Raw genomic sequence first — 17,137 nt, 5'->3', positions numbered from 1 at the left:
GCCAGGAATTTGAAAGGGCCAGAGCAGGAGAGATTGAGTTTGGAGACTGAGCCCAAGACCAGGAAATATTGGGTCTGCAGGTGACACAGTGGACTAAGAATTGGCTCCTCCACCCACAAGTGGAACCCAGGGGAGATCGCTGGGGGAAATCTTCCAGTGAAGACTCGCAATTGCTGAGCCCAGAGGTGTGCTGGCTTAAAATCTCCAGACCAATTTGCATTCTATGAAGAGCCTCCAGCATATCTAACCAAATATTTGGTTGATTCCCAAATATTTTATTTTCTTTGAAGCTACTGTGAATGGGATAGTTTTCCTTATTTCTCTTTCAGTTGATTCATCACTGATGTTTAGGGAATGCAATTGATTAATGTGTGTTATTATATCCTGCTACTTTGCTGAGTTCATTCACTAGTTCTAGAAATTGGTGTTTTGGGGGGTCTTCTAAATATAGAATCATGTAAGCAAAGTAAGATACTTTGAGTTCTTCTTTTCCTATTTGTATCCCTTTAATGTCTTTCATCTAATTGTTCTAGCTAGAATTTCAAGGACTATGTTGAATAAAAATGGTGAAAGAGTGTATCCCTGTCTTATTCCAAGTTTTAGAAGGAATGCTTTCAATGTTTCTACATTTAGAATGATGTTGCCTTGGGTTTAACATATATAGCTTCTACAATGTTGAAAGATGTTCTTTTCCTAGTTTTTCTAGTATTTTGAGCATGAATGGATTTTGTATTTTGTCAAATTCTTTTTCTGCATCTATTGAGATGATCACATGATTCTTGTCAAGTCTGTTGATGTGATGAATTATGTTATTAATTTCTGTATGTTGACCCAACCTCGTATCTCTGGGATGAACCCCACTTGATCATGCTGCACTATCTTTGTAATATGTGTTTGTATGTGATCTGTCTGTATTTTATTAATAATTTTTGCATCTATGTCCATCAGGGATATTGGTCTGAAGTTTTCTTTCCTTGATATGTCTTTGTCTGGCTTTGGTATCACATGCTTCAAAGAATGAGTTTGGAAGGATTCCCTTATTTTCAATTTCATAGAATGATTTGAGGAGGATTGGTGTTAGTTTTTCTTTGAAGGTCTGGTAAAACTAGGTTGAGAACCCATCTGGTCCTGGGCTTTTCTTTCTTGGTAGGCTTTTGATGACATCTTCACTTTTATTGCTTGAAATTGATCTGTTTAAATTTTGTATGTCCTGTTGATTCAATTTGTATAGGCCATATGTCTCTAGAAATTTGTTGATGTCATCACAATTTTCTATTTTATTAGAGAATAAATTTTCAATATAGTTTCTGATTATTGCCTGTATTTCAGAGGTATCCATTATGATATTTCCTTTTTCATTATGATTTCAGTAATTTGTTTTTTTTCTCTGTCTCTTCATTAACATGAATAAGGGTCTATCAATTTTATTTACTTTTTAAAAGAACCAACTTTTTGTTTCATTGATTTTTTTGGATTATTTTGGTTTCAATTTCATTGATTTCAATTCTGATTTTAATTATTTTCTGTCTTACACTGCTTTTGGTGTTGATTTGTTCTTTTTCTAGGGCTTTGAGATATAATGTTAGGTTATTTATTCAGTGACTTTCTATCCTTTTAATGAATGAGCTCAATGATTTCCTCTTGGCATCTCCTTCATAGTGTCCTAGCGATCTTGATGTGTTGTATCACTATTCTCATTTACGTCTAAGTAATTTTTTAATTTCATCCTGATTTCTTTTTCTATCCATTGGTCACTGAAGAGCATATTATTTATTCCCCAGGTATTAGAGTAGATTCTATTTTTAATTTTATCATTGATTTTTAATTTCATTCTATATGATCTGACAGAATGCAGGGTATTATCTCTCTTTTTTGTATTTGCTAAGAGTTGCTTTGTGGCATAAGATATGGTCTATTGTACAGAAGGATCTATGGGTTGCTGAGAAGAAAGTATATTCAGTGATTGATGGATGAAATATTATATATATATATATATAAATTATTAATTGTATTTTTTAGTTCTATAGCTTCTTTTTGTTTGGAGAATCTATTCAGTTGTGAGAGAGGTATGTTAAAGTCACCAAGTATTATTGTGCTGTGGTCTATTTGATTCTTGAAATTGAGAAAGATTTGTTTGATGTATGCAGATGCTCCATTGTTTGATCCATAAATATTTATGATTGCTAGTCCACTATGTGAAAGACTTTCACAATGAAAACTAAGAGAACACAAAAGAAAGAAATTGAAGAAGACCTTAAAAGATGGAAAGATCTCTCACATTCTTGGATAGACAGAACTAATAATGTCAAAATGTCCATACTACCAAAAGTGCTAAACAGATTTAAAGCAATTCTTACTAAAATTCCAATGACATTCTTCTTAGAAATAGAAAAGGCAGTTATAAAATTCACTTGGAAAAACAAGAGGCACAGAATAGTCAAAGCAATCTTCAGTGAGAAAATTGAAGCAGGAGGCATCACAATACAAGACCTTAATTTATATGATATAGCTATAGTAACAAAATAGCATGGTGTTGGCATCAAAACAGACATGAAGACCAGTGGTACAGAATGGAAGACACAGAGACTAACTCACATAAATATAGTTATATCATATTAGACAAAGGTGCTATAAACATACATTGGAGAAAAGGTAGCCTCTTCAACAAATGATGCTAGAAAAACTGGAAATCCATATATAGCAAAATGAAATTAGTCCCCTATCTCTCACCCTACACAAAACTCAAAGTGGATTAAGGACCTAGGCATTATCCCAGAGACCCTGTGCCTACTAGAAGAAAAAGTACACCCAAATCTCCATCACATTGTCTTAGGAACCAAATTCCTCAACAATACTCCTAAAGTGCAAGAAGTAAAATCAAGAACCAATAAATTGGATAGTATCAAATGAAAGACTTCTTTATTGCAAAGAAAACAATCAGTAATGTGAAGCGAGAGCCTACAGAATGGGAGAAAATCTTTGCCACATGCACCTCAGATAGAGCATTAATCTCCATATAAAGAACTCAAAAAACACCAAAAAACAAATAACCCAATCAATAAATGGAAAAAGGAACTTAACACACACATCACAGAAGAAGAAATACAATCAGTTAACAAATATATGAAAAAATGTTCAACAGCTCTAGCAATTAGAGGAATGCAAATTAAAACTACACTGAGATTTTGTCTCACTTCAGTCAGAATGGCAAATATCAAGAATACAAGTAACAATAAATGTTGGTGAAGATGTGGGGAAAAAGGAACACTCATACATTGCTGGTGGCACTGCAAATTAGTGCAGCCACTCTGGAAATCAGTATGGAGATCCCTCAGAAAACTTGGAATGGAACACCATTTGACCCAGTTATCCCACTCTTCAGTCTATACCCAAAGTACTTAAAATCAGCATACTATAGTGACATGGCCACATCAATGTTTATAGCAGCTCAATTCATAATAACTAAACTGTGGAACCAACCTAGAGGTTCTTAAACAGGTGAATGGATAAAGAAAATCTGGTACATACACAATGGAAAATTACTCCACCATAAACAAAAATGAAATTACGGCATTTTCCAATAAATGGATGAAACTGGAGACTGTCACGCTAAGTGAAATAAGCCAATCCCCGAAAAACCAAAGGCCAAAAATTCTGTCTAATATGCAGATGCTAACTCACATTAAGCAGGGCAGAGGAAAGAATAGAAGTTCACTGGATTAGACAAAGGGGAATAAAGGGAAGGGGGGATAGGAATAGGAAAGACAATAGAATGAATGGGACATAAATTTCTTATGTTCTAATATGAATACATGACCAGCATAACTCCACATCACATACAATCACACAAATGGGAAGTTGTACTCCATGTATGTATGATATGCATGATATATCAAAACACATTTTACTGCCAGGCATGGTGGCACACACCTATAATCCCAGTGGCTCAGGAGGCTAAGGCAGGAGGATCATGAGTTCAAAGCCAGCCTCAGCAAAAAAAAGTGAAGAGCTAAGCAACTCAGTGAGACCCTGTCCCTAAATAAAATACAAAAAAGGGCGTGGCTCAGTGGTTGAGTGCCCCTGTGTTCAATCCCTGGTACTAAAAAAAAAAAAAAAAAAAAAGGTTACTATTATGTATAACTAGAGAACAAATAAAAAATTTTAAAAATGAAAAAAAAGAGTTAATGAAACTTATCTAAGGTCGTAAAAATAGGTACCAGACCTATAATTATAAGGATTTCCTTTTTTATTAATTTATATACATAAATGATTAAGAATAAGACATTATGCCAAGGCATATAGTACCTGTTCTCTGGGGAGAGGAAAAACAATATTTTAATTTTTCTATTTTGTTATTCATTTGATGGGACTATCAATATTTAAAGGTATTTCAACCGGTGGTCATTTTGCAATCTTTAATGTTGGACCTGAATGGAAAAACTCATCCCTTTTTCCACTACCAGTAAAGAAAAAGGTGTCAGGGGAGGATATTGCAGTATCCTCAAAATAAAAAAAATCTTTCCCATGAGCAATTTAAGCCTAACCTCTAAACACATTGTCTAAAAACCTAAGTATTCTGAGTAGAAATATACCAAAACATCACACTGTACCCCATAAAAAATATAAATACTATCTGTCAATAAAATTTTAAATCCTTAAAAAATCTTCAAGATTATATTTGGAAAGTTTAGGTTAAAAGTATGATTACCCTTTTGAGTATATATATACTTAAGTATACAGATATTATTCATAATGTTCACTGAGCTATCTATATTGATAAAATAAATAACTTAGAAAAATAAGAAGGTACCATAACTCACAGAGAATTTATGGATTCTGATACCTGTCAATTCTCTCTTCTACATACTAAGACCAAGTGCCTAGGTAATATTAATTAGGTTTAAGATTCAATAATACATTAGGTCACATTTCTTAGTCATAGATATTTGGATTTAAAATGTTAAATACTTAAATTTGTGTATGCATAGATTCAGTTACTTAAAATACCAATTGTTAAAAGTTGCAGTTGGAAAACAGTTTTAGTCTGAACAAATATTGAGTACATCTAATGGGCAATTTTATCTTTTCAGTTTAAAGATGAAGCAGAGTATATGTGGCGACTTGTTCGTGCTTATGGAGACATGAGTGAGTTGTCTACAAACACACAAGAAAAGAAACATTATGCTAATATTGGTAAGTATTTTTTCAAGACTGGTTATTCTCAAGTGGCAATTAGGATCTAAAATAAACTGCTAGTGAATTATAATTAAATCTAAATAATCTTAATTAAAATCAATATGTTTAATTTACTTTAGTATATCCTAGTAGCAAAAAATACATACAGTCTCAGGACAGTTTTCTTAGAGCTAAAATATACATTGTTTAAAATATTTGAGAATATTAGAATAGGCAACTGAAAAAAACCCTCAAATATCACCTTCTAAAGTTTATATAATCACAGAAAGACATTAAGTGGTAGTATTTGAGGAACAATAATAGGCAAAGGACTATTGTCACCAGCAGTAATCTACCACAATTAAAATAACACACCTTACATATTCAGGGGAGTACTCTGGAGACCATAAGGAAAGAAATTCTCATGTTTTTTTTCAAAATATATCTTGATAAATCAAGATTAATCTTGAGTTAATAATGTTAAAGCTAACTGATAAATACATCATGATCTTTTATACTGTCATCTATACTTTTTTGTATATTTTTTTAAATTCCCTAATAATAACAAACAAAAGCCAGAATGTCAAATTGTTGTTCTTAGTGGTATCATTTTTATATTTCACCTTGACTCTTTTTTTTTATTGTTGGTCGTTCAAAACATTACATAGTTCTTAATATATCATATTTCACCTTGACTCTTTTTTTTTTTTTTTTAGAGAGAGAGAGAGAGAGAGAGAGAGAGAGAGAGAATTTTTTAATCTTTATTTATTTTTTAGTTCTCGGCGGACACAACATCGTTGTTTGTATGTGGTGCTGAGGATCGAACCCGGGCCGCACGCATGCCAGGCGAGCGCGCTACCGCTTGAGCCACATCCCCAGCCCTCACCTTGACTCTTAATGAATGTTAAAACACTTTCTTATAAAAGCTTCTAACTGCCATCTCTCTGAGCTTCAGCATTATAATTTGGCATCATGACCCCTAAAATTCTTCTTTTATTCCAAAGCCAACTCTTTTCCAGGCCTATCTTCTCTAAGATAGCATGAGGAAGAAATGGCAAGAGAGATCTCCTCCCCGTCTAGTTCTCTGTTGTGTTTATTTCTACAAAGGAAATATTACCAAACTCTTTGTGATACTTCAGCTTGGAGATATGTTTATGGAATGACCTCTGCACTTTAGTCTTCCTGCAGAGGGAGGAAAATAAGAGGACCTCCCTTCTTGTTTGTCATATTCATTATCAGCTTTGTGGATCAGTTTGTCTGGAGCAATCCAATTTGCAGGCTAAATACAAAGTGGAATTCTAGAGAAGAGATTTATTAACTTCAAGGAAAATAGAAATTTAATCAAATAGAACAAAGTATTTAATTTTCATATCTACTGAGAAAATATAAATATATTTATGTAAAATGTTTGATACTTTCAGAAATTAGATACAAGTTTTTCTTAAGCACTTGCCCTAACCTGGGCTTTATATTAGCAGGTAGCAGGTGAAGATCACAAAAATGGAATAACAGAATACATAGAGTCTCAAAATAGACTATGGGGAAGCTTACAACTGATGGGAAGGCACTTTTATTCAAATAACCATATGTATAAGGAACCAAACTGGAATAAGCTATTATCAAAGAAGAGTGCAACCCATCTAGTCCCAAGTTTTTAGTTCTACAAATATTTAAATGAAATTGACACAGGTGTATCACAATATGTTGTAAATTATAATCTAGAGCTCAGTACATAATTTTTTATCTTTAATAATAGTAATGAATGTTATCACTATTCATTCCTGTTACTTTCCTCAAAAGAACAGAACTCTAAAAGCATCAATATTTATTTCAAAGTTACAGAAGTGGTGTATTTGTTTTTCTATGCAAGTTTTTTAGATGTTTCATAAATGGGATGATTGTACATAACGGATTGTGAGATTGTATACCGTGGAGTATGTGATTGCAAGGATTGGAGTTTGATATGGGGAAGTCTTTCTTATGGAAGTTAACAGTTCCCCATAGAGTAAAATTACTTTGAATCTCTATTTTTAAATGGTTCAGGAGTTTAACTGAATTAATGAAATGGACATATGCTGGAGGAAATCCCGGGGTAAGATGCAGCATAGAATTGAAGTAGAATATATAGGAAGAAAGGAAGGAGGGAGGAAGGAAGATATGGAGGGAAAAGGAAAAAGGGAGGAAAGAAACGAAGGAAAATTTATCATGTCAAAGAAAAAGGAGAAATACCTCAGATATTGAAATAATTAAGAAGACTTTATTGAAATAAGTTAAAAAAGACTTCATTCCTTTTATTCATCCATAGAAGAAATATTTATTCAGGCTGGGGATGTGGCTCAAGCGGTAGCGCGCTCACCTGGCATGCGTGCGACCCGGGTTCGATCCTCAGCACCACATACCAACAAAGATGTTGTGTCTGTCGAAAACTGAAAAATAAATATTAAAATTCTCTCTCTCTCTCTCTCTCTCTCTCTCTCTAAAAAAGAAAGAGAGAAATATTTATTCAAAATTATTGTGTCTAGGAGCAATGTTAAAATGAGGGTTAGAGGAAGGCAGAGGAAAGACATAAATATTATCAAGACAATAATTCACTAAGGAACTTACTATGTGAAAAATATCAATAAAGCACCCATCAATTATAATTTAGTGTATGTGCTTAATAAGGTTATGAACAAGTACAATGGAGTTGAGAGCAAGGATTCAGGCTAGCTATTGAAGAATGGTGGATTTGGTATAAGGGAAGAAGTATTGACTGTTTTTTTTTTTTTTCCTCAAAATAATGTGTTTGTTGTACCAAGGAAACTTTGATCTTTGAAAAGTGCAGAATTCTTTTATAAAACTCACAGTGAATATATCATTATGCAGTACCTTTTTGAAGCATTATGATTGACCCTAACATATTCCAAATAAAATAGAAATCTTAACATTTAAAGGAATGTTACTATACTCTTCATAATTAAGTGATCTATACAAATGTCTCAAAAAGAGTACAAAATACAGTTCTGTAATAGAAATAGCTTTCCTTTTGGGCTTCAGCTACATGGGAAACCAGCCTGTAAATTTCCCAACTTTCTTTTGTATTCTAAGAGTGATGGAGTCACCTCTATTTTAGTCATGTGGTAGTACACTAAACGTTTTATTTGGCAATGTTTCTAAACGTTGATTTAGTTTTTAATATTTTTACACTAACAAGTATGTTTTCGCCACTCACTTAAAAGTACTAACTCCTTTCATATTTGTACATAATGTAATATCAGTTATTATTAAAATACTTTACTTTTTAATTCCCTTTGGATAGAGCTATATAGCGCTACCTAACAAATCAACAAATGGGAGAATAGTTTTAGAATTGAAGATTCTTAATCATAAAGGTTATCTCAACCATTTATATAGAAAGGTATTTTCTATATCATTGGATAGTCTTTTCAAGCAAAAAAATAAAAATTAAAAAAGAAGTGGGGGAGTGGAGAAAGAAGGTATAAAACAAAATGGCCTCTTTAAGAAACATTCTGAGAATGTGATTTTCTTTAAAACATTTTGATTTTTTCAAAGTATTAGACACACCTCTGCCCAAAGTAATTACTACATGATCAGAGTTATTCTAAAATTAAGTGAAATAACTTAGGGAAATAATTTCTGTCACTGAGCCTCTTCATTATTGCAAGTGACTCAGTAAGAACATCATCTTCCTTACTCCTTTAGACACTCATTCTACTGTGTTCTGTTTTCTTTCTCCTTGCTCTTTTTTTTTTTTTTTTGGCAATTTACTTGTTTATATACTTGCTACCTTCTGACCTGTGAGCCCTGAAAGGTCAAGGACTGTGTCTTATTTGACATTTTATTCCCAGATATAGCACTTAGTAGTTATTCAGTAAATGTTGTTTGAATTGATTACCAAAAAAAAAATTCTACTATGCTTTGAAGTAGTGACTGAATGATTTTCTTGTGCTTGGTTAACTCTGTTAATCGAGTGGGTCTTGAACCTTAGCACACATCAGAATCATTGGAGGAGAGTTAAAACGCAGAGTTTATGATTGAGTAGTCTCCCACATGTGCTTTTCTAACACATTTCCAGGTGATGATAATGCTTTTGGTCTTGGGATCATACTTTAGGAACCACTGATATAATTACAGAATCCACCTCCTAACAACTCACATGAAAGTTCTAAAAGCACATTTATCTTTCAGGAAAAACTTTAGGTGAACGAGCTGTTGCTAGAGCGCCCATGAATGGATACTGTCACCTGTGGTAAGTATACAGGATTTGTGCAGTATTTTGTGTTCTAATATGCTGTTTATATTTTGCAATGGATTTTTAAAGCTACAATTGACCCAATGAACTTGTCAGCCATATTCACTGGAAAAAAAAAATGTGTTTAGGAGATAGTACAGCAACTGTGCTATTTTTTATTCTCATGTATTTCTTTTTAAGCATATTTTAAATACGTTTAATTTAAACTTTCATTGAAGACTTCATCAATGAATCTACTAAGTCTAATGCCTTTGCAGATGATAAATTATAATTAAATCTAACAACATAGCATTTTGTTTGAAAACATACTGAAATAATGTCATGTTCTAAACAATATATAGAAAGAATGCTTCAAATAATAAAAAAATATGTTAGCCATTTTCTTCTGAGTTGCTGAGTCATCAGATACAATTTCCATAGGTCAAAGAAAAGCCAGTTATAATACAAGAAAGGCCAAATACAGGAAAATTTTTGTTTGTTTTCCTTAGTTATAAATGACAGTAGAATGCACTTTGATACATCATACATAGATGGAGTATAATTTCTCATTCTAAACATAGGGAATTTAATTATTTGGGTGGCATGCGTGAATATCCTTGGGGCAAGAAAAAAACTATCCAGGATTTGTTTCGGACCCTTTGTATATTTAAAATTATAAAACACAAATAAGAAGAAATACATTGCTTTTAGTTATTGTTCTTCCTTTTAGTTGCATTTAATTCCTCAGTTTTCCCCCCCTCCCCAACAATACAGATAGGTATTTTAGATGCTAAGAAGACGAAATAACCATTTATGACACTTTCTTCAGTCTTAGATTTCCATAAATCCATCCCCTCTCTGGGTGTATTTGATTCCCTCCTTACACTGTTATGTAAAAAACTCTCTCCAAATAGCTGCTTTTCCACAGGTCCCCATTTGACCTTCGGCAAATCATTTTTGCCCACCTAACTGAAGTACAAACCAACTTCCCAGATCATACTGTTTCTTTGGCTTGCTGTCAGCAGGGGGCGCTCCATCACAAAAATCTCATTTAAAACTCCGTGTGCAGGAATCCCATAACGTTTCCTAAATCCCCCAAATTTTAAAAACAAAGGCTGAAATATGAAAAGGTTTTTAGAAGCTGCCCTTACTTGGCCTAAGATGAGCTGCAATCCTGGTTCCTGACTTCTTTCACGACAGGGTGGTCCATATCTCGCCCACCTCACCATCTCTTCCTTCCTCCTGTGAAGACTTTTGCCTTCCCGCATACATCCTAGAGATGGCTAAGGCACAAAGCCTGCAGAATTTGTGAATGATTTCCCTAGCATGGCTTGCATGGATAGAGCATCTTGACTTAGGAACTGAAGCACCTAGTAGAGAAAGTATTATTCTTACCCATGGTGCTTCTGCAAAAACTCTAGGAAAGGGACAGTTTTGCAGTTACATCCTGGTAGAGATTTTTAAGATCACTTCCCTAGTATATAAGAGTGTTGGTTATTATTTCCATAGCCACATTTTCCTAGATAGTTTAATTCACATAGTATTAAAATATACTAATAAACTAACATGTGTATGTGTTAAGTTCTTCCTGTCTTCCATTTTTATGAGTTACTGTAGTCAATTTGTACTGATCAAACATCTCTCCCCCCATCCCCGCCTTCCCTCCATCTCTCTCCCCTCCACCCCACTTTCCCCATTCCTTAATAATTGGAGGTGTTTGGCATTTGGTTAGCCAGATTAGGATGCAGAAAGAACACACATTTTGCTCCTAACTCTGTCTGAGCTTTTTCCCTTCCCCACTATTTCCCTTTTCCTCCTTCTGCCCCTCCCTAATCCTGTCTTCTTCCTCTGAAGCTCTTCCTCTTCTGTTCTCATCCTTTTCCCATTCATTGATCTGTATTTATGAAGAATCACATTTAAAATGTACATTTGATGTAAATCCTCAACCTGAGGACATTTACCAATGTGAGTTTCCAATTTTCATAGAGGAACAATATTGAATCTTGTCTGAGGGTTTCCTAAGTATCTTGAGATCCATTTTGTAAGCACAGATTATGCTGAACTCACCCTTAGTAGTTGCTGTAGTCTATCTTCCACCAATCTGGTTACTTCTCCATTATCTATCTTTTTTTAACTTTTTATTGTGAAATAAATGCCTTGTCTGTAACAATGAGGTTTAACTCCGAGATTAAATCTCATCGATACATATGCAAAGCAATGATCCAAATGTGTTTCCCATGATTTTTTATTTGGTATCAGTTTTTAATTTAAAAATACTCAAATGTAATTGATTGATAAATATTAATAAATTTGAATGCAAAAATTATTCAGTTAAACAGTTGAGGTAAAAGGTGATATAAGAGCAACTTAAACTTTGACTTGAGAAATAATGGGTGAAATTTAGGTAAACCTATTCCATAATTTATTATAATAGAACGTTGAGAAAATATCTTCTTTTAATGAAATTGTTTTCAGTATGTTAAGATGTTAAACCTTTTCTCGTTCATTCAGTATGAGTAACAAAGTATGGCCTGCAGGCCAAATTTCTGACTGCCTGTTTTTATAAATAAAGATTTACTGGAGCACAGCCACACCCATGCATTGTTCATAGCAACAGAGTAGTTGTAAAAGAGATTATCTGGCTCCAAGCCTAAAATATTTACCATCTAGTTCTGCAGCAAGTTTGTAATGTTATATGATGTTCTATAAGTCTTTACTTTAAAATAAAAGATGTAATCATTAAGAATAATTTTCATTAAGGGTTAATAATAGGTAACAACTAATAAATCAGGAATCACTTTAAAGATATAATTTTCATCTTTATATTTTCCAAAATGAATTGCTTTGTGACTTTAAGGCTGCTTAAACTTTCTATTTTATTCTGTTGTTTTTGTCAGACCAGGCTAAAATACTTCTGAAATCAAGAGAATAAAATGACCAATGGATTTGCAGCTTGTAGGTCAAACAGGGATGGCCTTAATCATAAATAATGTCTTACATATTTGTTGTACTCTACCATTTGCAAATTATGTCCACATGCTCTATAGCATATGATTCACAGAACAGCCTGTTTTCATTTCTAAGTTGGGTAAACAAAGCACAGTGTGTATGAGTGTGCGTGTGTGTGTGTGTGTGTGTGTGTGTGTGTGTCACACAGTAAGTGGAAAAATAGGAACTAGAACTCAGATCTGGTATTACATGATCACTCTTTCTTCTGTGAAGTATACTACCTTTGCTTTCTCAAACCATATAAATTGCATTTGCATTGAATCAGAAAACACTGCAGGGAAACTAATGGAGTTGTACTTGATAAAACAGTATGGTTGTCAACTATTAAGAATATCTTTAATATCAATGCAAAGAAAATACAGAATTCTTGTCAAAGCTTTTACAGTTAAAATACCTCTAGATGGAGATAATACGCCACATTGTTAACTTTCTTCAGAGTTCCCATCAACCTGAGAGTTTGGGAAATAAAACATTAAATTATGTTTTTAAAAAATTAACAATATTATAACTTAGCGAGGCCCTAAGCAACTTAGCAAGACCCTGTCTCTAAATAAAATATATAAAAAGTCTAGTTCTGCAGCAAGTTTGCAATGCTATATGATGTTCTATAAGTCTTTAAAGTAAAAGATGTAATCTTTAAGGATAATTTTCATTAAGGGTTAATAATAGGTAACAACTAATAAATCAGGAATCACTTTAAATATATAATTTTCATCTTTATATTTTCCAAAATGAATTGCTTTGTGACTTTAAGGCTGCTTAAAGTTTCTATGTTATTCTGTTGTTTTTGTCAGACCAGGCTAAAATACTTCAGTGGTTAAGTGCTCCTGGGTTCAATCTCTGGTACAAAAAAAAAAAAAAAATATATATATATATATATATATATATATATATATATAACAATATTATAAAAGACACTTAGGTAGAATTGATAGAAAAGAATTGATGACCTTTTTGGTAGAAGGTAGCCAGGTGACCCTGAATGCATAATATGTAAGAAGATAAATAATGTTTTAGATTTGAAAGAAACAAATTTCCAAAAAAAAAAAAAACAAGACTCAGTGACAAATTATTTAAAAGGGAAAATATATATAATAATATATAATAATATTTATTTATAATATATAATATTTATGCAAACCATGGTTTTTTTTGTTTTCTTTTTTCTTTACTTGAGTAACTTGGAGAGAATGTGTTGAGAAAGCAAAATAAAAGCTTAGAGATGTGCAGAAGTAGTTCTGGTTTCCAGAAAATACAAAATCAAACCCATTTCTATAAATTATTCCTTTAATTTTAGCACAACGAGGTAGTTGAGTTGTTTTATAACTCTCTAGATGAGAAAGTAAAATTAAGTAGACTCAACGCAGATATTCCTAAAATGCAACATTATACACACACTCACACACACACACACACACACACACACATTTATTTATTTATTTATTTATTGCTGTGCTAGTAGTTGAAGTAGGGAAATCAGTCTAGTATACGTGGATTTAAGCAAGGCATTCTATCCCTATAGACAAGAAATAGATGTGTAGGCAAGTTGATGAGGTTACTCATGCTACCTGAAGGGTTTGAGCTCTGTTTTTTAAAGATCATTGTGAATATGGGGGTTATTCTAGGTGAAGTCTATATATCTTAGACCCTAAGGTGTTTAGAAATTTTGTCAGTGGATTAAGATATCTGCAACCTAAAATAAAGGAACAGAGTATATGATGGATGGCAATAGTAATTCAAAATATTTTGACATGATTAAAAATTATAACCTAGTCTTTTCACCTAGAGATATCCCACATTCTTCTTTGAATGTGTATTCCTCCTTTTGATCCAAGAGATATCTCTTGGGATTGTCCTTATTCTCCTTTGAATATATATCTACTTACCTAAATAAACCTCCATCTATATCTCTGAAAAAAAATAAACATCAAAAATTTTAAAAATTATACCTAATAGAATGTGAATTAATAGAAATGTGGGTGGAGAGATGGAGAGAATAGTGTCAGAAATGCCTAATAACATTAGAGAAAAACCTAAATTTTAATAAAGTATGCAGTTTAATTGATAATAGCATATTAATAAAGGTATATTGTGACAATTTCCTATCAATGTTGCATAAAAATATTGGTGCAATTATGACAAATTTACTATAGTAATGTAAGGTATTAACAACAGGGACAACTATGTGTAGGTTATATGGGAACTATCTGTACTATCTGCAAATTTTCTGTAAATCTAAAGCTATTTCTATTGAGAAAGGTATATTTAATAGGAAGTGACCAAAGGTTTTAAGTGCAAATAAGTTGGAAAATCATAATTCTTATAACAACAAGAGGGAGCTTGTACAGGTAGTTATGGGAATTTTGGAAGGATTGGGATTACTCCACAATCTAGAACTCTTTGTGGTGGTATGATAACAGAACTTCAGGGGGCATTTCAAAAGAACATAATAGATAGACAATCTGAGTAAGCCTATATCCATATTTAAAAATGGAATAAATAATTAATAACCTTCCAAAAGAGAGACCATTAGGCCTGGATGAGTTCACTGGTAAATTCTACCACATATTTAAGGAAGAAATTACTACAATTTTCTACAATCTCTTTCAGAATAAAGAAGCAGATTATATATTTTCCAATTCATTCTATGAGGCCAGCACAACTCAAATGTCAAAATCAGACAAAAACATTATAAGAAAACCACTCGTTGGTATCTCATGAATGTAGATCCAAAATTCTCAACACAATATTAGCAAATTGAATTATATACTACAACCAAGTGGAATTTATCCTCAGGGATATGCAAGGTGGTGATTCAGAATTTTGAAATCAATTAATATACCACATTAATAGATCAAAGAATAAAAATCACATGATCATATAAATAGATTCAGAGCATTTAACAACATCCAACATTTATTCGTGTAAAAACCTGAAAACAGGGCTAGGGTTGTGACTCAGTGGTAGAGCACTCACATGGCGCATGTGATGCACTGGGTTCGATCCTCAGCTCCACATAAATAAATAAAGTAAAAGTATTGTGTTCATCTACAACTAAAACAGAAAGAAAGAGAGAGAGAAAGAGAGAAAGAAAGAGAGAGAAAGAGAAATAAAGAAAGAGAAAGAAAGAGAGAGAGAGAAAGAAAGAAAGAAAGAAAGAGAGAGAGAAAGAATTTTAAAAACCCGAAAAACAAACAAAACAAAGTCTCAGCAAATTACAAATAGAGGGTAACTCCCTCAAGTTGATAAATGTTTTGGGCAGCTATTTCACCACTGGGACTAAAAGACCTAACCAGAACAATTTTAGAGGAGAAAAAGTTTATTTGGGGGCTCATAGTTTCAGAGTCTCAGTCCACATACAGCAGGCTCCATTCCTTGGGGCTCTGGGTGAGGCAGAGCATCATGGTGGAAGAGTGTAGTAGAGGGAAGCAGCCCACCTGATAATCAGAAAGGAGAGAAAGATATCTCCACTTGCCAGATACAAATATATACTCTAAATCTATGGCCCCAATGACCCACCTGTTCTGGCCACACCTCACTTGCCTCTAGTTACAACTCAGTTAATCACATCAAGGGATGATTCACTGATTGGGTTAAGGCTCTCACAACCTGATCATTTTCCCTCCGAATGCTCTTGCATTGTCTCACACATGAGCTTTGGAGGACACCTCACATCCAAACCATAACAATAATGAACATCAAAAATCCTACAGTTAACCTCATACATAAATGGTGAGAGATTTGCTTTCCTGGATTAAAATAAACTACTCTTAGTAACAAGGAAAGGATGCCCCTTCTCACCAGTTTTTCAACATTCATTAAAAGTTATAGCTAATGCAATAAGACATGAAAAGTATATAGATTGGGGGTGAAGAAATAAAAATGTATTTATTTCCTAATGACATAATTGTCTTTGTAGAAAATCCAAAAGAATTCACAAAATAGCTCATGAAATTAAATAGTTATGACAAGGTTGCAGGATATAAGGTTAAGTACAAAAGTAAATCGCTTTCCTGTATACTGGGAATGAGCAAGTGAAATTTGAAATTAAAATATATTAACATTTGTACTATCACACCTAAAACCGAAATATTTGTAAAAATCTAACAAAATATGTACAATATCTATATGAGAAAGACCATAAAACTCCAATGGAAGATATCAAAGAATGAAAAAAAATGGAGAGATATTCCATCTTCATGAATAGAGACTCAATATTGTCAAGATGTCAGTGTTTCCCAAGTTGATTTATAGATTCAACACAATCCCAATCAAAATCCCACAAGTTATTTTATGGATATCAACAAATTTAGTTTATATGGAGAGGAAAAAAAGATTTAATTCAATACTGAAGGAAAACAAAGCCAATGGACTAACACTGCTCAACTTCAAGACTTACTATAAAGCTATAGTAATCAAGACAGCATGACATTGCAGGGAAAGATCAGTGGAACAGAACAGGGAACTCAGGATAGACTCATATAAATATGGTCAAATAGTTTTTTATAGAGAAATAAATATAATCTTCCAAAAATAGTGCTGGAACAACTAGATATCCATACGCAAAAAATAATGAGAGTGTAGACTTTATATCCTTCACAAAAACTCAAAATGATTATAGACCTAAATGCAAAATGCAAAACTTATAAAACTCATAAAAGATAACATAGGCAAAAACCTAGATAACCTTGGGTATAGCAGTGGCTTTTTATATACAACACC

The 17,137-nt window shown here is 32.9% G+C and overlaps 1 protein-coding gene across 7 annotated transcripts in view; it reads left to right on the top strand.

Annotated features, from left to right (window-relative positions):
* RMDN2 (regulator of microtubule dynamics 2) overlaps positions 1-17,137 on the top strand; it is a 102,428-nt gene that overhangs the window by 45,056 nt on the left and 40,235 nt on the right. For all 7 annotated transcript variants that reach the window (XM_081264092.1, XM_081264091.1, XM_081264089.1 and 4 more), the window contains 2 exons: positions 5,091-5,193; positions 9,364-9,424. In XM_081264092.1, the coding sequence (XP_081120218.1) occupies positions 5,091-5,193; positions 9,364-9,424 (164 nt within the window). The remainder of the gene's footprint in view (positions 1-5,090; positions 5,194-9,363; positions 9,425-17,137) is intronic.

Source organism: Spermophilus citellus, assembly GCF_964194105.1.
Source record: "Spermophilus citellus genome assembly, chromosome: 13".
In the NCBI taxonomy this organism is placed as follows: Eukaryota; Metazoa; Chordata; class Mammalia; order Rodentia; family Sciuridae; genus Spermophilus; species Spermophilus citellus.
Note: the sequence above shows the minus strand (reverse complement) of the source record. Positions and strands in the feature narration are given on the sequence as shown.